This window comes from Betta splendens, chromosome 15 (genome assembly GCF_900634795.4).
Source record: "Betta splendens chromosome 15, fBetSpl5.4, whole genome shotgun sequence".
NCBI classification, from domain to species: domain Eukaryota; kingdom Metazoa; phylum Chordata; class Actinopteri; order Anabantiformes; family Osphronemidae; genus Betta; species Betta splendens.
The window spans coordinates 18560337-18579557 of NC_040895.2; the positions used below are offsets into that span (position 1 = coordinate 18560337).

A 19221-nucleotide genomic window follows, 5' to 3' on the forward strand; every position below is an offset into this window, starting at 1 on the left:
CCAGTTTTAAAGCATGAAGCAGCTGTTGGACTGTTTGAACTGTTTATGATTCTATTTGTGAATGGATGCAAAAAAAACACTCGATTCAATACTTTAATAAGTTCATGTCCATAGAAGGCACAGAGGTCAAGCGTGTCCAGCTGTCAGTGAGACGTCACGTATAAAACGTCTCTACATGAAATCAGTTTAGCAGAAGGCTGCTGATCTCAGACAGATCACACTGTTTCTGTTGGTAAAGTCAAGGCAGGAGGATTCATCCACGCATTAACGCGTTCATGGCCACGGTTCACTCTGCAGTGACCTGCTGCTTAAACCTCCAGCTTATCCTGTCAGAACCACGGTCCGGCCTGAACGTGTGATGACCACACGCTCCTGCATCACTGTCTGGACTCTGATGGCTCCACCTCCAGCTAAACACACGATGGGACGTTGGCCCAAAGCACCATGTGTGCTTTTCAGCAGCAGGTTGACGTCTGTGCTGCCGGTCACTCCTCAGCTCACACGCCGGCGTGATGCAGCTTCTCATGAGAGGACGCGATGAAGAGGAGGCTGCTGGATTCAAAGGCTGTTTGACTCCCAGGTTTCATCTTTATACAACAGAGCCTGAGGAAGAAGCACAAACCAGTCACATCTGTGGTCCCCACGGCTTCACGACCCCTTTCTGAACCGTCACCTTGCTCTCCAGCGTTCGGCTCCGCCTCGGGCTCCCCAGCTCGTCCAGGGTTTCTGCTGCAGGACTGTTGAGGGTTTCAGGCAGCAGGAGGCCGAGGCCGCCAGCAGACAGACCGCTCAGACAGAAGACGGCGAAGGGCATGGAGGCGTGGAGAGCCCGCTGCAACACACACACACGCGCACGCACGCACACGCACGCACGCACGCACGCACACACACACGCGCACGCACACACGCGCACACACACGCGCACGCACACACACGCGCACACACGCGCGCACACACACGCGCGCACACACACGCGCGCACACACACGCGCGCACACACACACACACGCGCACACACACACACGCGCACACACACACACACACGCGCGCACACACACACACACGCGCGCACACACACACGCACGCACGCGCACACACACACACACACAAAATGAAGTCCACCTGCAGCGTCCAACACACGTCTCTCCTTCACTTCAACACCACCACTAGGTGTCACACTGTGACAGACGGTGAAGCTGAGTCACGCAGACGTTTCTGATTCTAAACACACTGAACGTGTCCCTAAAGGTTCTGGTCACTGGCTCCACCGTTCACTGAAGGCTACACAGTCTTGTGCTCAGTGGTGACGGACCCAGTGGATGAAATGAGAGCAGAACAGAAGCCTTTAATGAGGCTTCCTTTGACTTTGTGTTAGTGAACAACCTGATGAGAATCTGCCAATGTTAAAGCCTCTTCCTGGTTTTGTAATAAAACAGCTGCTAAAAAGGAGAAAAAAAAACTGCTCAGCATCTGTCCACATGACGAGAGTGGGTCAGAGTAGACCCGCTCAGAACAAACCGGTTCCAGGTGAACTGGGTTCAGATTCTGAGCGCCTCCACGGTCCGTTTTATTGTGTCAGTGCAGTGATGAAGTGGTTAAAGGTCGCGCTTACCATGGAGGGAACAAACGGAGCCAGGATGCCTCCGACCCTGCAGGACATGGAGCACACGCCCAGACCAGCGTTTCTGAAAGCAGCAATGAGACGCGTGAAGGCGGCGCTGGCGTTTGGACCCCGTGTGGAAGGACTGGCTCACCTGATGACGGTGGGGTAGAGCTCCGACGTGTAGACGTAGGCGATGTTGAACGCCGCGCTGACCATCAGTTTTCCCACCAGCGCCAGAGACGTGACGCTCAACAAGGCTCCTGTTGACACAAGCAACACACAGCGGAGCCCAAGGTTGAAGGTCGTCAGCCAAACGAGGGCTCAGGGAGCTTCCATTAATTATCAACTCTAAACACTGAGCTAATGCTCCACACCCGGTCCCTCAGGCATCAGGCGTCAAGCCCGATCTCCGGAGCGATGACTTCACGCGAGAGCAACGCGCTCCGAGGCCGGGACTCGCTCCGAGGCCGGGACTCGCTCAGAGGCCGGGACTCGCTCAGAGGCCGGGACTCGCTCAGAGGCCGGGACTCGCTCCGAGGCCGGGACTCGCTCCGAGGCCGGGACTCGCTCCGAGGCCGGGACTCGCTCCGAGGCCGGGACTCGCTCCGAGGCCGGGACTCGCTCCGAGGCCGGGACTCGCTCCGAGGCCGGGACTCGCTCCGAGGCCGGGACTCGCTCCGAGGCCGGGACTCGCTCCGAGGCCGGGACTCGCTCAGAGGCCGGGACTCGCTCAGAGGCCGGGACTCGCTCAGAGGCCGGGACTCGCTCAGAGGCCGGGACTCGCTCAGAGGCCGGGACTCGCTCAGAGGCCGGGACTCGCTCAGAGGCCGGGACTCGCTCAGAGGCCGGGACTCGCCTCTGAACTTAAAACCAGTCCTGGTGTATTTTTACCAGCTTGTGGCTTTAGTTTCTTCCTGTCCAGTTCCTCTTTCTCATTCGGCCTGTGAACTCTCCATTTGATGAACACATTCATGTTGCAAGAAGGAAGCTGAAGCGTCAGTTGAACCAAACCGCTGCTAATGCCCACGTTTGACTTCAGAGGTTAACGCCCCTCAGGAGAAGCAGGCGTCACTGTATTCATCATCTGAGGGACGTTCGCCCTTGGAGATGATGAACACCGGTGGCTGCTGTGTCTGGACACGTCGAGTCCTCAGATCTGAGCTGAAGTGAAACTGGACTTTGATCATGTTACAGTGATCAGCAGTGTCGTGTCTCTGTCTCCAAACTCCCATAGATGAACACAGAAGTCCTGGAGGGACTTCTGTGTTAATCACGTGTCTCTACCCGACGCAGGAGAAAGAGGCGTGAAAGCAGCAGGTCCAATCCTGCCAAACCGTGATGCGTTTGCACTGCTATTGAATGAGCAGCTTCTGCCTCAGGCTCAAAATCCCCCCCAACATATTTTAAGTGTGAATCACTGAGCTTCTAACGGTTAGTACTTTCTGCCTGTTTGTGTGAGTCTCACCTGTGTTTTCAGGGACCAACATGGTGCAGAGACAGGCGGAGCCAGCTAAGCAGAGGAAGCTGGCCATGCTCTTCCTCCTCCCAGCCCTGTTCAAACAGACACACTTTAACCCATCACAGCAGGGTGGAGTGACATTCAGCTCAGTCAAACTGAAGAATGCAGTCAGAAGAATGAAGAACTGGACTTTAACTGGAGCTAACTGGTCTAACTGGTGTACATGAGTGCAGAGCTCAGACGTTCCTCGCAGCAGGGGTGAACACTGGGTGGTGCTCAGACCCACTCCAGCCTCAGGTGGGTTCTTGCTCACGGTGTTCATGCATCAGAGAATAAAAGCATCAACTCTCCAGCCCTGCTCTCAGGTCGGACTGTGGCTGCTGCTGTCAGTGTGTGTGGGTTCTGAGTTCTCCTGCCTCACCAGTGCTTGTTGATGAAGTAGATGCAGAGCGGGTAGGCGGGCAGCTCCACCAGGCCGTACAGGGCCACGCTGACGAAGCGGTTCCCGGCCGTGTCGCCGGCGCCCAGCGTCAGGCCGTAGTACACCAGGCTGCAGGCGTACCTGCACACACAGTCACAGTCTGCGACTCGGCTGGCAGCAGCTCCCGAAGCGCCGATCGCTGCGGGTGGACACTCACCAGACGTACATGAGCACCATGGTCCGGAGGCGCAGGACCGGATGGAGCACCAGCTGCAGGACCCCGCTGCTCGACCGGACCCGGGTGCCGACGTGGGCGCCGCCGACCCGCCGCAGCAGCAGGTCGGCGGCGCCGTTGCCGTTGCGTAGCGCCATGTAGCGCAGCACCTGAACACAAACAACGGCACCAACTGATCGGTCCATTTACTGGTGACACTCGTTCCTCCTTAAGGTCACGCTGATGAGGAGCCTGACAGTAAAACGGAGTCAACACACGTCTGCTCCACGTCCTCCAGGATAAAAGCTCTGTGTAACATATGCAGCTGTAACTGGCTGAGAAACCATGTGACTTTCATGCACATACTCCATTATCAGAGGAACTCACGCTATTGTGCCACCAACTTCCATGTGAAGCTACATGAAACAAAGAAGGAATCAGAACAAACGCGGCTCAAACTCAAGGTGGTGCAGGAGGAATCCACGGGTCTGAGCGCACGCACAGACCCGTCCACAGTCTGAAACTGTCCTTAGGATTCCTCCTTTGGATTCAGCTGAACTCTGATGAGTTTCATCAGAGTTGTGTAACTCTGTAGTAACAACAAGAGCTCATTGCACTTGACTCCGAACGGTTCGTGGACGTTTTTGAAGCCAGAAGCAGCCGTTTCGGTGGTTGAACGCAGGATGAGGCTGCCGTCCTTCATATCACATCGCTCACATCATGAAAGATCAACAACTTCAGCAACGACCGAACGTTTGTCATCAATCAGTGAAAGCAGAACCACAACAGAACCCACACAAAAGGCCAAAGGGTCCACAGCGAGTGTGTTCAACTGCAGCAGTGACTGTGTGCATCATCACCTCTTCCGCTCGCTGGGTGTGACCCTGGGAGTACAGCCAGCGAGGAGACTCTGGGAGAGAGCTGCAGGAAAGGAGAGGACGAGCAGCGTGAGCTTCCTGGACCTCATTCCTCGGCATGAAACTAAACAGGGCCTCATCTCTGGGTTCACTCACACAGACAGGAGAAAGAACAGGACACCGGACGAGTTGGCGGCTGTGGCCAGACTCCTCCACGGCTGGATGACGTAGCCCAGAGCTCCAAACAGGGCGATGCCCACAGCAAAGGCCATGCTGGTCAGCGTCCCTGAAGTACAAAAGCCAAAACAGGTCAATCCTACAGCAAACAGACATCAACAGGAGCCGTCAGTGGAAGGTGACGCGTGGGGCCGTTTCAGGTAGTCACACACCTGTCATGGCCCAGTAAGACTTGCCCACGTACTCCTGAGTGAGCACGAAGCACACCAGGCCGATGCCGCCGTTCATCAGCCCCACCAGCAGCCGAGACGCAGCGAACACCTCGTAGCTGGGCGCCAGGGCGGACACGTACCCGAAGACCACCTCCAGGAACAGGCCTGAGGACCAGAGGCACAGTCACAGGAGGTCTGCAGGCCCGAGCGGTCCGCCCGCACCTGCAGACGCCCGGCTCCCACCTGTCAGGTACACCGGCCTCCTGCCGATCCGGTCGGAGAGCGGGCCGAACACCACGTTCCCCACCAGCAGCCCGGCAAAGAACAGGGACCCGGCGAGGCCCACCTTATACGCCTGCTGCTTGACCAGGAGCCACTGGAACACACAGCGTGTTCGTTAGACAAGGTGGCGGGTGGAGGCGACCGCCTGAGGCCTGCTCACCTCCGTCGCTATGGAGTCCACGTCCTCTGTAAAGGTGATGCTCAGCGCCGAGCCTTCCTGCTGCTCCGTCCGGTACTGGGGGGTGTATCCGACCAGGACCATGAGCATGGACTGACAGGCCATGTACACCTGAAACACAGCAGAGTGTTCTGGTTCTGACTGGACCGGAAGCCAGACGTCGCTCTATGCAGGCTAATGCTAAAGTTAGCTTGAACTCGGGAAGCGTTGACGAACGTCATCTGTTAATGTGGTGTCAGATGCAGAGGGTGGAACAGGCTAAAAGACGGAGCACGGCTGCAGCGTTGGGGTGAACTCGGCCCGACCCGACGGAACCTCGGCCCGTCTGCGAGTGAAGCTGACGCGGTTCTTTGCGGGTGACGTTGTGTCACCGCAGAGTTCGGGTCCAGGAGGTTTATTGTGACCAGCAGAGCTTTAGCTTTAGGTTTAGCGGTTTGCCGAATTAAAAAGAACCTCATTCTCAATATGGACGGAGTAGCCGGTACTGGACTCCTCCATCCGTTGCCTTGTTAATAAGCAGCAAACGTCGGTTCCGTCCGCTGGTGGAGGACGTCTGGTGTGACGTTAGAAAACCTGTATTTTATGCAGCAGCTAAATATCAGGCAAGTGAAGACAAGGTTCCCACGTTTTCCACCATGGGCGTTTTGAAATAAGCTGATGGTTATGTTAAATGGACCGAGCCGGTCAGAGCCACGTAGCGCTCACAGCAGCGCTGCTAACGCGACTCATCCTCGGATTCACGGTCGACGCATAATCAGAACACGTCGCTTTACGTGATCTCACCTGAGTCAGGACCAGAACCGCCACCGCTCGCTGCTGGTACGGTCCGAACTCGCCGACGGCTTGAAAAGCTGCTTCTAAATCCATCCCGACTCGGACGGCCAGCGGCTCCGTGCCTTAGCATCGCCCCCAAAGAGTACAAATACGTGTGCGAGATATCCGCGCTCACTTCCGGGTTCGATTCTCTCCAGCGTCCATTTTCCTCACGTTTCAGTGAACAGGCCGACACGTTCAGCGTTAGAATGAGCTACGCTCACATTTATTTAGAGAAAACAGCTCAGGTTAGTTACGATAATTAAAATCTCACAGCCCAAACTTCCATGATACTCATACAATAAAATACACAATAAAATAACAAGCAAAGCAAAAACAAACATATAAAACAGACCAATAGGCTGCACTTAACTCTCCCTGCAAACAGAGAAGCTGAAATATGATCATTCAATAAAATACACATTATTTATTATTCCTGTCTCTGGTGCCGCTGCACTGATGAAGTCTATGCAGGAGACAATACAGGTTACAGACTGACGTCAATTCAGGTTCATCAACACAGATCACACTTTTTCCATCTACTGAATCATGATCAGGATCAGTGTTGATCCCCTAACATGATCCTTGTCTCAGGAGATTCCACCTCAACCGGTCAGGTTTTATAAACTAATTGATTATTCTACGCTTCAGTAGTCGGACATTTTTCTGTCCCACTACTGCAGAGCTCAGTACAACGTTCAAGTATTTAAACTTAGATGGATTCATTAGAAGTTACTCGTACTCTACTGTTCATTGTGCAGCAGTAAGACTTCACTGATTACATCAAAGGTAAGGTAATGAACAGCTGATGAGCTACTGCTCTTCACTAGTAGCTGAAAACATAACACATGAATCTAAAATTAGCGCCCAAAAAGACAGACCAAGCTTTGGTATTTTATATTCGCAAATTTATGTCCAAGTTTAATTTAATTTATTTAATTTGTGTAACTGTTGTACTAAGTTACGTTTAGTGGGATCTTTCACCTTCACAAATGTATTACTACCCTTTGGTGTGAAGTTCTTCTTCCACCACTGTAATAAAATGGTTATTGACTTACTTTCTCCTTTTCAAGTGTCTGCTGTGATTGTGTTGCCATCACTCAAACTACCTGGTAACAGTCTCTCTAGAGAAAGAAATACACAATAAGACAATTTTGTTCTCCAAATCCAACACCTTGGAAAGAGACTTCCACTGCAGTTAATCTGTACACAGCTAAATACTATGAACCAGCTCCAGTCTGTGACAGTGTCGTCATGGCTTAGATTCCGTCTGGGATTCATTATTTGATGGCATGAGGGCCACATTTTCATTTTTTCCCTCCTTAGATTTAGTCTTATTGTCTGAAGTCCCCACTCCCCCGTCACTATTTTGTCTATTGTTATCATTTTGTTTATTCTTTCGGTACCACCAAAGGAACCCTCCTACACCCCCTACAGCTAAAACTACAATAACTAAACCCGCAACCAATCCAATTTGGGAACCTTCCTCCTTGAAGAACGGGTTGTCATAGGCTTTACTCTCCCTCTCACTGACTGGGTTCTTGATCAGGCAGCTGTACTTCTTCACTCGTTGTGTTTCTTTGTCGTTGGTGATGGTGAGGTTCGCTGATGATGAGTCCGGTATCACCTCCCCGTCTCTCTTCCAGCTGTAGGTGATGGGTTCAGCATCTTTGATCTCAAACCCGTTACAGGCCAGGGTGCACATTCTTTGGTCAGAACCAGTCCCACATGTCAGTGGTTTCCTCGTGACCTCAGGAACCGGCACAGCCCCGATCACTTTCACGTCGTATCGATCGCTCTGGACCAGGTTGTTGATCTCCGTTGAGTAGATCCCTGAGTCAGCTTTAGTCATGCTGTCGACTTCCAGGCGTCCGTTGGTTGTGTCCAGTCTGGATCGGCCTTTAAACGTACTGTAGAACTCCACGGGCACTTTATCCTCCACCCATTCAACCACCAGGTTCCCGTTGTGCTTCCATAGGATGTTGTTGAAGTGATCGGACGAGGCTTTAGGCCTGAGGTTCAGCGAACCGCCAACCATGACGTATCTGTCTACGGCCAGAACCGAGCCCAGCACCTCCAACAGAAGCACAACCACGAGCCCAAAGCACAGCGGTCCCTTCATTTCGAGGTCGGTTCAGAACCCAACGATCGTTAACAACGACACTATTTCGACGAGCTTTCTTTTAGCAGAGGAAGCGCGCGTCCACGCCCTACTTCCGCCTTGGCCGTTCTGAATAAAGGCGTTCACCGTCAACACAGGATGGAGGACCCGGGAGATTTTAGCTGCCCGAGTCAGTGCCTGAAAAGAGTCTGAATGATTGAATGAATAAATGGTAAGAACATTTATCCAACAACTCAAATAGATGAACGAACCGCGGTCACGTCAAACAAAGAGTGTTTGTTAGAACACAAAGGACATTTGTTCGGTGTCTGTCGTACTTTACGGGTCAGTTTTAGACGAGCGTCACCGGGACCAGACGCGTGACCCGAATGGAAACTGAAAGTAAACCTGTCTCCATTATGTCATAGCCTTTGTGTTTATTTCACCCTTAGATCATAGTCTCGGTTCGTGGCTAAGTCAGATTAGCATACTGCTAACTACCTAAACGTTAACCCTGGGTTAGTGTGAACCAGCGGTTACGTGAAAACCAACATTAAAGCACTGAAACAAGTAAAACCTCTAGACCCGAGCACATTTCCACAGCAAACCACTAAAACCAGTGCTTCAGCCAGTACCCACATGTGGAAACGAAGTGATGAGAGCTGCAGGTTAGTAGAGGAATCAGCAGAACGCTTTAGGTCCTTACTTTACTTTATTACACTAAGCCTTTAGCAGTTTAGCTCCTCATATTGTGTTCAGTTGACAGTGATTTCAGATCAGCTTTTACACTAATAAAACAGACCAGCACTGGATTTACAATACTGGAAAACAAAGTGTAAGATTCTTTATTTTGACAAGCAATTTTAAGAGAGATGACAAAATATTAAAACAATGCAATTCATGACAGAATCTAAACATACCAACATTAAAACATGAACAACTATTTTAAAAGTTTAAGTTCTGATGACGAAGTGGCAGCCGCGATCTCTGAGGCGTCAGTGCCTCATTGTCTGTGACCTTTGACCTTGGAGCGACCTTCGTGTCCTTCTTTCCACCTTTCTTCTGCTGCAACAGAGTAATGAATTACTGAAGCTGTAACATCGGGAACACGCCTTCATTAAAACCAACAGAAACACCTTCTGACCTTGAAGAAGGGGACACGCCTGCCCTCGTTGAAGACCAGGTTCTCATCGATGAAGGACGGCTCTGTGGCCACACTTTCATTACAAGTGCTCAGCTCGTCTTCCAGAGAGTCCTGGACAAAAAGACGGTAAAAGCGTCTAAACAGGGCTTCTGCTTCCAGGGCTCATAAATGTTAAGATGGCTGAAACTAAATGTATCCACTGTAGAAAGACATCAAACATGAGTAAAAGCATTAGCGCAACATTAACATAAATGACGTACGTGGTCAACCTGACTTTGTCCGTCCTCCTCCAGCTCCTCCTCCTCCTCCATGGCAGCCTCCAGCTCCTCCTGCTGCCTCCTCAGACTCTCCAGCAGCTCGCTGCGAGGTCGCGACCTTATCAGGTGATGGGGATACACAAAGTCCCGGCGCTGAGGGGTTGTACCTGAGGCGAGAGCAGAACCGGTTGTGACCAAGAGCATTTTGAACTTGTTAAAACCTCAGTGTAAACAAGACGGATCAGAGGTCATTTACCGGTAGGAACGTCGTGCTGCAGCTCCTCCTGCAGGAAGCAGTGAACCAGCTCCTGGCCTGCTTCTACCTGCTGCTGGAGCTCAGTCTGCTGCTGCTCCAGGACCGTCTGGTCCAAGGAGGCCTGGTTCTGCACGGCGAGCAGAACCTGCTTCAGCTCCTCCTGATGGACAGACAGCTCCTCCTCAGCGACTCGAAGCTCCTCAGAGCAGCGCAGCTCGACACTCTGGAAGAGGATCGGGACAGGTTTCATATCTGAGGTGAAGCAGGAAGAAATATGGTACTAATGCAGCTTATTTAGCCTCATGCTGTGGAACCAAGAGCATCTGAGGAAACCACCACTGCAGCTTTACATCTAGTTTCTGATTTGTAGCATGTCTTTTTCAAACTGTAGACATAAGTCCATGTCCAGTTAAACCACAAGAATTTAGCCCCACCGCTGTGACTCCAACACAAACACAGCCGTCGTGGTTCCATCAGGAGCCGTCAGACGGACGGACCCGAGTCAGTGAAAGGTTCGGGTTCCTTCTACCTGACGCAGGCTCTGGGCTTCTGTGGAAAGGTTTCCCATCGATGACAGATGTTCCTGGGCTCGAGTCTCGACCTGCTCTCTGGTTCTGGAGCTCCACTGGAGATCACGCTCCACCAGACCTGCAGTGATGATGTCTCGTTATTACCAAGCACGGACTGAGCTTTGAATGCAAAGAGAGAGATGGGTTGTTGTACCGGACACAGTGCTGTGGAGGTAGGAGGTGCTGCCGGCCATCTCCTCCAGCGTCTGGCGGCTCTCGTCAGCATTCAGACGCAGTGAGGAAGCGAGGGAGGAGGAGGTGGAGGAGAGGAGGTCCGCCTGCGTCGAGGCCTGATGCTCGACTGTGCTGAGGCTGCTGTATGAGTCACAAATAAGCAGGCGTCTCGATGGGACTTTACATATAGAGCTGGATAATTCACTTCCTGCATTTCAAACTGGTGCTATGCTGCTCACCTGCTGAGGTGGTGCTGGATGCTCTGCACAGGTTTCTGTAGAGCTGTAGCGCTCGTGTGCAGATCAGCGTAGTTCTTCTGAGCCTCCAGGAGCAGCAGGTTGAACTGGTCCATGGTTCGCTTCATACCCTGCGATAAGGACCTAGTTTAGACCAAATCGACTGGAAACTTTTGTGCTGACCTTTGCAGGCGTGTTCACACGGAAGCTCATGTCTGACTCCTCTCAGGGCAGGTCTCACCGTCTCGTGTCTCTCCTGAGCTCGTCTGATCTGCTCGGCCAGCTGGTCGTGTTCACTCTGCAGAGCGGTCAGACCCTGCACAGCGACATCACGCAGCCCTGCCAGGTCCTGCACCAAGCTGCTGAAGAACACGCCAGACTCCTTCATCCCCTCCACCTGAGAGGAGAAGCGATCGAGGATAAGTTTCACTCTGCATCAAAGTGGTTCAACACTCACATCTTAAACAAGATGAAGGTGTAATCTACAAATCTGGCTGAACTGACCTGATCAGCCAGAGCTCGCTGCGTCTCCACCGAGGCCCTCAGAGTCTGGTTTAGTTCCTTAACAGCTGATAAACTCATCAAACTCCGATCCACCAGGACCTCCTCCATATCCTGTCGATGCTCTTCCTACAAACAAGTCAAATCAAGCACAGCAGTCGACTGTGGTTGTGCCGACTTGGATTTTAGGCTGCCCAGTCCTCACCAGCAGCTCCAGCAGAGTGTCCTTGTCCTGCTGACACACCATGTGCTGCTGCTGCACCCTCTCCTGACAGCGAGCCACACCCTCAGCCACCAGCTGCCCGACTCGTCCGAGGACCGACTCCACGGTGGCCACGGCTCCTTTCAGGGAGGACTCGTTGGTCAGGAGCAAACGGTCTGGGAAAAGACGAACGCAGGACATCACTTCCTGGTACGACTCTCTGACCAAGACAATGTAGCCACATATTCATGGAGCACAGGAATAAAAACATGCATTTAACCCTTAATAAATAGTAGCTATAACTAAACCAACTGAATTTGCACATGACCAGGTTGACCTCATGGCCACTACATTCTGGACTCCGACGTCCTGGTGCTTGTCCACAGCCGCCGCAGGACGCAGCTTCCTTATGTTACAACCACCCTGTAGCTTCAAACCCTGCAGAGCTCTGTTCTTACCAACGGCTTGCGAGCAGCTGCTCAGCATTTCATGGTGTTTAATCCCTTGCTGCTGAATGCAGCGCTGCATGTTGCTGAACGCTGCATCCATCCTCTCTGCAAAACTCTGCTGGATCTGATTATTGTGCTGCTCCACCTGAAATAACACAAGGTTGTGTTATAATTGAACTGAAATCATGATAATGCGTTAAAGATTGTTTCATCAGTGTTAACTGGGCCTTTGTGGTCTGGGCAGAACACTGTCAGTCCAGTGTAGAAGCCTGCTCGTGTCAGAATGTGACCTTGTTCTTTCTGTCCAGCTTCTCATGGAGACCAGAGACATCACTGGTGCTGGCGTCGACTGTACTCAGCAGCTGATAATGGACCAAACAAAGGAACGAAGGGTTAATATTCTCATTTTCAGATCAATGGTGGATTCATCTATGAAAAACGAGCGCTTGAAAGATCCAAGGTTTTATTAAAGCTGCAGCATGTAAGAGATGTGAACCAGTCACCAGGATCAAGTAGAGAATGAAACAAAGAGTGTAATGAGAGACGGGATTAAAGTCTGAGCATGGGAGAAGGTGTCTGAACCTGTCCAGCCGTGTTGTACAGCGTCTCCTGCACCGACGCCAGCTCCGAGCAGACAAATTCCTCCTGGCTCAGCTTCTCTTTAGTTTGTTCCAGGTCTCTGCTCGTCTCCTCCAGCCTGAAATCACCACAGTAAATCACTGCTTTGCCTGTAGCCACTGTGACCTTTCCCCCCGACTGCAACCCCCCCCACCTCTGCTGCTTCTCATCCAGGTCCACAGTGCACTGCTCCAGTTTGGTTTTACTGTCCACGAACAGCTCCGTCACCTGCAGGCGTAGACAGGGAGGAGAGCAGCAGCCTCAGTACAGACATCACTATTCAGCGCGGTGCTGTGACTTAAAGCCAATCATCAATCTCTAGTTCAGACCAGTGATCGGAGGTTTACATGCTTTATAGGTCCATACATTCACACTAACATTAAAAAGCTGTACGAGTCGTGGAAGCATGTTGTGAAACCAGTCTGCATGGTTACAGATACTAAAAAAAACACACTAGGTCTGGATCATGTACCAGACCAGCATCACTAGGACTCTGGTACCTTCTTGAGCTCCTCCTCCATGGCTGCAATCCTGTCCGTGTACTCTGTGATTTGCTCCTCCTGAGCGGTGATCTGACTCTTCATACCCCTGGTGGAGACCGTTCGCATTATGTCATCCAGTTATTAAACTACAAATCTCTCACACGTATAAGAAAATCAAGTAAAACTGCTCAGATCTCAGAACCATCTATAAATCTAAAAATAATATATATGAAGCCCAGGGACCTACTCATAGTTTTCTGCTGACAGGTAAACTCCATTCTTCTCCCGAGTGGCAGCCAGGTCTCGCTTCAGGCGCTCGATCTCCTCCGTGTATTCCTTCACACAAACATACATTTAAAACATCAAGCGACACGTTGAAGTCCCTTTAACCTAAAGGTGTGAAGATAAGACTGAAGCAGACGTCATCTCACCTTAATAAGCGTCCTCTTGGTGAGCTTTTGGTTGACCTCGGGTTTGTTCATGATGTTTTTGGCTCTGCTGGCGTATTCCAGAGTGCTCAGAGTCTCCTGCAGACGGACACATAACAATGAGAACACTGCAGCAGAGTTTGAGTAAGGTAAATAAAGTGAGACGAACAGAACTAGAACATACGTCCAAGTTGCTGGATGAAGGAGAAACGGTGGCAATGATGGACGTTTTGGTTCTTCCTCCCAGGGAATCCTGCAGGATCCTGGTCAGCTTTGACTCTCTGTGGGAGGAACACACACTGTTCAAACGACTGAGGCCACCACTGTCCCATCATCGCTGCTCATGAGCTCACTGCAGACACAGTGGGAGGAAGAAAATACCATCCAGACACAAAATGGAAACCACCACATCAAATGTGATTAAGTATTCACGTAACATTTATGGACTTTGTCATACCGGTACGGGACGTGGGGCCTTTTCTCCACCAGAGCAGTGATCACTCTGCCCAGAGTCAGCAGAGACTGGTTGATGTTTCCAGCCTCACGGGCTCGTTTGTCCACAGCACCTGAACGTCCAATATTCTCACTGCCAGCGAGATCCACCTGCAGAACCACAAAATGTCACATTAATGCAGCACAACCTACAGTGTCCCAAGTGGTTCAAAGCACAGATGTGTGATCTGTAACAGGGAGCAGATCCATTGAAGAGCTTTGGTGTAGCTTTCATAAGAAACCTATTTAAACACTGTTCATTACCAGGTTGAGTTTGCCAATCTTCACCAGCTCCTCTCCATCCAGAGTGATCTCCTTCATGTGAATAGTGACCGAGAACACAGAGTGCGATCGACTGCACAGTGAACAAAACACAAGCACCTCAGATCCTGTGACTTCTGGAAACAGAAACCATCAGAAGCCATTCATCAACATGCGGCTTTCTGTGTGTACCTGGAGTAGGCGTTCATGAGCGTGGATGCTGTTCTTCTCTTGGCTGCTCCTCTCTCCAGGATCTGATATACTTCATCTTTGTTGTGAACAGTCACATCCTCCAGACCCTTGACCACCACACCACGCTGCGACACAGAACCAGGAAATAAGAACACAAGCAAAGTGTTAGAGACAGAACGACAATATTACAACCAGCAGAACAAAGAATTCTCCCTACAACAGAAACACATGCACTGATCCACCTGGAGACAAACTCGACATTTAACTTCTGAATCACACCAGTGTGACAGAAACCTTATTTCGTGGGTCGTCAAAGAGCTGCAGCCGCTCGTTGACGTCCTCGCTGGGGCTGAGCAGGTCAAACAGCTCCTCGTTGTAGATCTCCAGCAGGGAGACCTTGACGGAGAACTCAGTACCATTCTCAGAAAGCTTCTCAAAGATTTGATGCAGCGTTCTGGGGATGATGCCGGCCAGAGGGTCCTGAACAAAACAGAGTCCCTAGTCAGAATCTGAAGCGCTGATTTTAAATTCATGTATTTTTCTAACAGCAACATTAAAACACAATCAACTGGCCTCCTCCCATGTGAACTGCTCGTCTGGACTCCTCTCTCCCTCCATGGTGAACGTCTTCCCTGTTCCTGTCTGACCGTAGCTGAAGGAGGAACAGGGAATAACCTCACACACCAATAGAAACACTGGATTTTACACTGAATAGGGTTATTAAAAATAATTTCGTAAAACATTTTAATGGTCTTACGCAAACACTGTGCAGTTGTAGCCCATGATGACTTCGTCCAGAATGGGGCAAACAACGCTCCTGTACACGTCGATTTGTTTGGCAGCTGGTCCAAAAACCTGAAGGAGGAATTTTAATTTGTCTAAATGGATAAACAAACCTTACTATAATTTTATGCAAGTGACACCACAGCTGCAACAAACAGCTGAATGAAAGTTGGCTCCTAAAACAGAATGCTCTAAACCTATTTGGATAAAATAATTTTTATAGGTACGGTCACTGAAACAGAGGCTTTAGCTGGAGTTTATTCTGATGTTTCATGAGCAGAGACCTAAATTAGCTACCGTGTCTCACAACAAAGCATAACCTTGTGAAATGTTGTGAAGGGTCCACTCACCATGTCAAACGTGTAGGCTTTCCGAGACGCTTTGTCGTTCGCCCCTCCTGTCTTCACAATTACCTCCTTCCTGCTTTGGTCGCAGTCGATGACCCCGTACGATGACTTTCGCTCTACGGTGTTAAAGGGTCTGAAACAAAAGTAGAACAGAATAGAATAGAATCCTTTCATTTGTCCCGCAATTGGGACACACACAGAAACAGGAGATGGAGGATGTAAAAAAATGTTTTTTTTTCCAAAACGCTCAGTTTATGACTTTATGAGTAATAAAGTAGTTGATGGCTGTTTCAAATAAATGTGGGTTTAAATTATGTATAACATAAAAAAGTCGTTAAGCAGCTCAACAGCAGCTGTAAATGTCAGGGCTTCGACCTTCATAAACCACATTCCGAATTTAGCTGCAACTTAAAGGTGATTTTTAACAAATAAGAAACAGCAAAAGCAGAAAAGATTGACACATTTTTGTGACTTCACTAAACTGGAACCTGAACACACTTACCGGTTTAGGCAAACTTCTATTAACAGTGTTTTTCTAGGGAGGGAGTTACAGTTAAAGAATGAACCATACCCTTCTGGACAAACGCTTATTTCAGACACTAAAATCTTCAGTAACACTTGTGAAAGTGTGAGTTGGCGCGTGTCCGTACCTGCATCTGACAACGACCTGGATGTTTCTCCCCTTCTCGTCCCTCTTCGCTCCGCTCTGGTTCTGGTTCTGAGAGGCCATGTCTGCAGAGAAGCCTCCGTCCAGCGAGTCTGTGGATCAGTTACACTTTACACGAGAAGCAAAACTTCACATCATTGCAGACATAACGGAATCTGTCCTGACACTGTCCGTCATTAGCACCACAGCTAGCGCTAGCCAAACTGGACTTGGCGCTAATGTAAATTTAACTTGCCGAACCACTGTGTAGACGTATCCGCTCGTTCTTCAAATAATAATCCACTCCTTTTTCTCCAATACTGTAATTTAGAAGTGTAATTTTTCTCTTCGCTGACAGCACAAACAATCCGATTCCTCCGGCGCTATAACACACCCTTAGAAAAGCGTTCAAACGGTAGAGATATTTCAATTCTTTACTTAAATTTCTCTAAACCAATGACAGAGGAGCTAAGTCTAAACAGAGGACGCTATTGGTGTCAGAGCGCACGTGACAGACGAGGCGTGATGCATCACGGGAGCACAATCAACTGAAATAGTCTGGTGTGGCCACTAGGCGGCGATAATTGCACGTTCACAGTTTCGTGTTTACTGTGGTGCTGATGCATTTCACATAAAAATGCTCTCACTCACGTGTTTTACATGATTTTAATGAGTTCAGTTGTTTTGAAAATCATTGTTATTGTTAAATTAAACGATTAAATCATCGTCCAGATGTCAGGGAAACCATGAAACCTTTTTATCCTGTGATTTTGTTTGCAGTTTAGACAAACTTGAAGGGAGGCGGTTCAGCGGTGGCGACAGAACAGGAGGACGAGCGTCCGTGTCCCTGGAAGGAGGTTGTTTGGATCAGAGGCATTGGGAGCCTCGTCAGCGGACGGATGAGCGTCATGAGGGGACAACTGTTATACTATACAATAATAATGTTAAATGATAAATGCTCCGATGAAAGTTTGGTTAGTTCTATTAAATACGTAAGAATATAAAGCATTAAATTCAGTCTAATAAAGACACCACAAACGAATTTCACTGCTGATGTGGCAAATAAACTTAGATAAGACCCATTTATGAAAAAGCAAGATATTATAATCAAGCATCTTTATTTTTAATAGTCAAACAAAAACTAACGAAAATATCATTCAAAAAGGATCAACCACACAAAGGAAACATGTTACAGCTGTGCATCAGTATGAACGTGTCTCATTCACTCATGTTCTTCTGTCTGAGTGTTGAGCAGCTGCTCTTCTGCCGAAGCTGCACGTGGGTCATTAAGGAACCAAGGCCGGTCCAGTTAAAACTGCTTCACAAATAAAAGTCCCTTCATCCAAGCGCCTCCGCCCGCTGGTCTCTCCTCCTACCTGAGGACCCAGATCCCGGCCCGCGGTCCTGCTGGCGTCGCTCGGCTGCAGGAGAACGTCTCCAATCTGCTGCCCAGCGAAAGCCCGCCTCATTTCCATGTGCGGGTGGAAGCAACGTGAGGTGGGACCGGAGGTATTGTTTGCCCCCCTGCTCTCTCTTTGTCCCAGCAGCCCACTCAGACCCCGGGTGACGATGACCTCTTCTGGGGGCGAGCCACAGATCCAGAACGGCGCCAACGTTGAGGACGCACGTTCACGCCGGGAACGGGTCCGTTCATCCCCAGCTTTTAGTTCGCTCCGTCTCTGAGCAGGACGCGCTGGACGCCCGCTGGTCCGGACGCCGCAGGAGCATTTAAGGTGAGTTTTATTTGTCCTTTGGGTCTAAATCCACTTTAGTTCAGTTGAATGTGCACCAAAGAGCAGCGTGAACAGAGGAGATCTGAACATGAATGGGAACATATTTGTGTAACAATGTGTAATTGATAGAATCAATGTTTACAACTGAAGTATTGTGGATGAAGATAAAAGTAAAACGCTGCTGAAATGACCTGCTTCTGGGCAGATCACTGGTAGATCGTGGTTCTGGAGAACTTTTAATTAAAACCCTAGAAACCTCTTTGTTTCTTTCTCCTACGCGTCCAGAAACCTGACTGAGAAAAACGGTGTTTGTGATACAAATCTGAAGTGAGGGTTTGAGTGTTTGTGTGACGCTGAGTCCAGTCATACGTGAGCGGATTCTCCTTTGTCCCACACGCTCAGATTCCATCTTAGCAGGAGCTTTGAGAGGTCAGGTTGAGTTCCTGGACAGTGAATGGGTTGAACCTTGTGTCTGTTGGAGCTGTCATCGGCCAACGTGACGGATCCACCTGAACGGATGAAACCGGAGCCTCTGGAAGCTCATCATCTCATCTGAAATGTGGCGACGAGCCCTGAGCCAATGACGCCTGTCTATTATCCAGCAGCCGCGGTCAATATGCATGGCTCCTATTGATTCATTGTCCAAACCTGAGTCATCCAAAAAAAGGAACCTGAGTCAGAATGGTTTACGTGGTCCAAACACAGAACATGTGTAACTCTGCCCGGTTCTAGTGAAGCTTCGCTTTATTTCTGCTTCTCTAGAGTCTGTTTCCCTGAATTCATCCTGACAGACAACGTCCTGGCTCTGATCTAAGGAGAGAAGCTGGGTTCAATGAGAAAAAGGTTTTTTACACTAATGTAAATGTGTGACACAAGCTTCGCGAGACGAACGAACCGGAGTTTCCTTTTGTTTTGTGGCTGCTGTATTTGTACCGCTCCAAAAAGCCGAATGTGGCTGTGACGGGTCAGAGGTCACGGAATTAGCTCCAACGGCCAAACCCACGGCCCGGAGGAGGACGAGGCCCAGAAGGACTCCTTCTGAGGCGCAACCGAGGACGGAGGCGGCAGCATCGGTTCAGGACAAAGATCCATATTAACAAAAAGCGCAGATGACAGATGATTAATCGGGTGCTGG

General features: G+C 50.0%; 3 protein-coding genes across 6 annotated transcripts; all 3 read right to left on the bottom strand.

Moving 5' to 3' along the window:
• Positions 1-79: 79 nt before the first annotated feature.
• slc22a15 (solute carrier family 22 member 15) lies at positions 80-6373 on the bottom strand. 2 transcript variants are annotated; one of them, XM_029175709.3, is made up of 13 exons: positions 6186-6373; positions 5385-5513; positions 5186-5318; positions 4943-5107; positions 4710-4839; positions 4557-4617; positions 3700-3866; positions 3483-3611; positions 3068-3153; positions 1754-1862; positions 1612-1684; positions 674-832; positions 80-603 (listed from the first exon to the last, which is right to left on the bottom strand). In XM_029175709.3, the coding sequence occupies exons 1-13, from the start codon at positions 6267-6269 to the stop codon at positions 559-561; spliced, it is 1470 nt and encodes a 489-aa protein (XP_029031542.1). In that variant the 5' UTR covers positions 6270-6373; the 3' UTR covers positions 80-558. The 2 variants fall into 2 exon arrangements, with proteins under 2 accessions (XP_029031542.1, XP_029031541.1); XM_029175708.3 differs by having other exon boundaries at positions 3483-3623; positions 6186-6370.
• Positions 6374-6412: 39 nt separating this feature from the next.
• Positions 6413-8457, bottom strand: LOC114870710 (SLAM family member 9-like). Its single transcript, XM_029175710.3, has one exon. The coding sequence runs from the start codon at positions 8335-8337 to the stop codon at positions 7468-7470; it is 870 nt and encodes a 289-aa protein (XP_029031543.1). The 5' UTR covers positions 8338-8457; the 3' UTR covers positions 6413-7467.
• Positions 8458-9145: 688 nt separating this feature from the next.
• Positions 9146-16793, bottom strand: kif11 (kinesin family member 11). Of its 3 annotated transcripts, none has more exons than XM_055502814.1 (27): positions 16610-16793; positions 16358-16466; positions 15711-15840; positions 15335-15432; positions 15151-15229; positions 14872-15057; positions 14578-14702; positions 14389-14479; positions 14090-14235; positions 13817-13913; positions 13636-13731; positions 13452-13540; positions 13223-13310; positions 12877-12950; positions 12687-12801; positions 12395-12466; positions 12114-12249; positions 11659-11831; positions 11457-11582; positions 11194-11349; positions 10956-11083; positions 10697-10854; positions 10503-10621; positions 9974-10196; positions 9721-9884; positions 9461-9571; positions 9146-9381 (listed from the first exon to the last, which is right to left on the bottom strand). In XM_055502814.1, the coding sequence occupies exons 2-27, from the start codon at positions 16435-16437 to the stop codon at positions 9262-9264; spliced, it is 3180 nt and encodes a 1059-aa protein (XP_055358789.1). In that variant the 5' UTR covers positions 16438-16466; positions 16610-16793; the 3' UTR covers positions 9146-9261. The 3 variants fall into 3 exon arrangements, with proteins under 3 accessions (XP_055358789.1, XP_029031548.1, XP_029031546.1); XM_029175715.3 differs by having other exon boundaries at positions 9146-9378; positions 10697-10857; positions 16610-16792; XM_029175713.3 differs by having other exon boundaries at positions 10697-10857; positions 16610-16792.
• Positions 16794-19221: the final 2428 nt, after the last annotated feature.

Coding starts and splice junctions, on each gene's coding strand:
- kif11 (XM_029175713.3), bottom strand. CDS start 16,437: ATGGCCTCTCAGAACCAGAACCAGAGCGGAGCGAAGAGGGACGAGAAG. Junction 15,058..15,150: donor AGCAGTTCACATGGGAGGAG/GCCAGTTGATTG, acceptor TGTTTTGTTCAG/GACCCTCTGGCCGGCATCAT. Junction 13,541..13,635: donor CCAAGAGGACGCTTATTAAG/GTGAGATGACGT, acceptor GTTTGTGTGAAG/GAATACACGGAGGAGATCGA.
- slc22a15 (XM_029175708.3), bottom strand. CDS start 6,269: ATGGATTTAGAAGCAGCTTTTCAAGCCGTCGGCGAGTTCGGACCGTAC. Junction 5,514..6,185: donor CGGTTCTGGTCCTGACTCAG/GTGAGATCACGT, acceptor GCTGTGTTTCAG/GTGTACATGGCCTGTCAGTC. Junction 833..1,611: donor CTCCGTTTGTTCCCTCCATG/GTAAGCGCGACC, acceptor TGTGTGTTGCAG/CGGGCTCTCCACGCCTCCAT.
- LOC114870710 (XM_029175710.3), bottom strand. CDS start 8,337: ATGAAGGGACCGCTGTGCTTTGGGCTCGTGGTTGTGCTTCTGTTGGAG.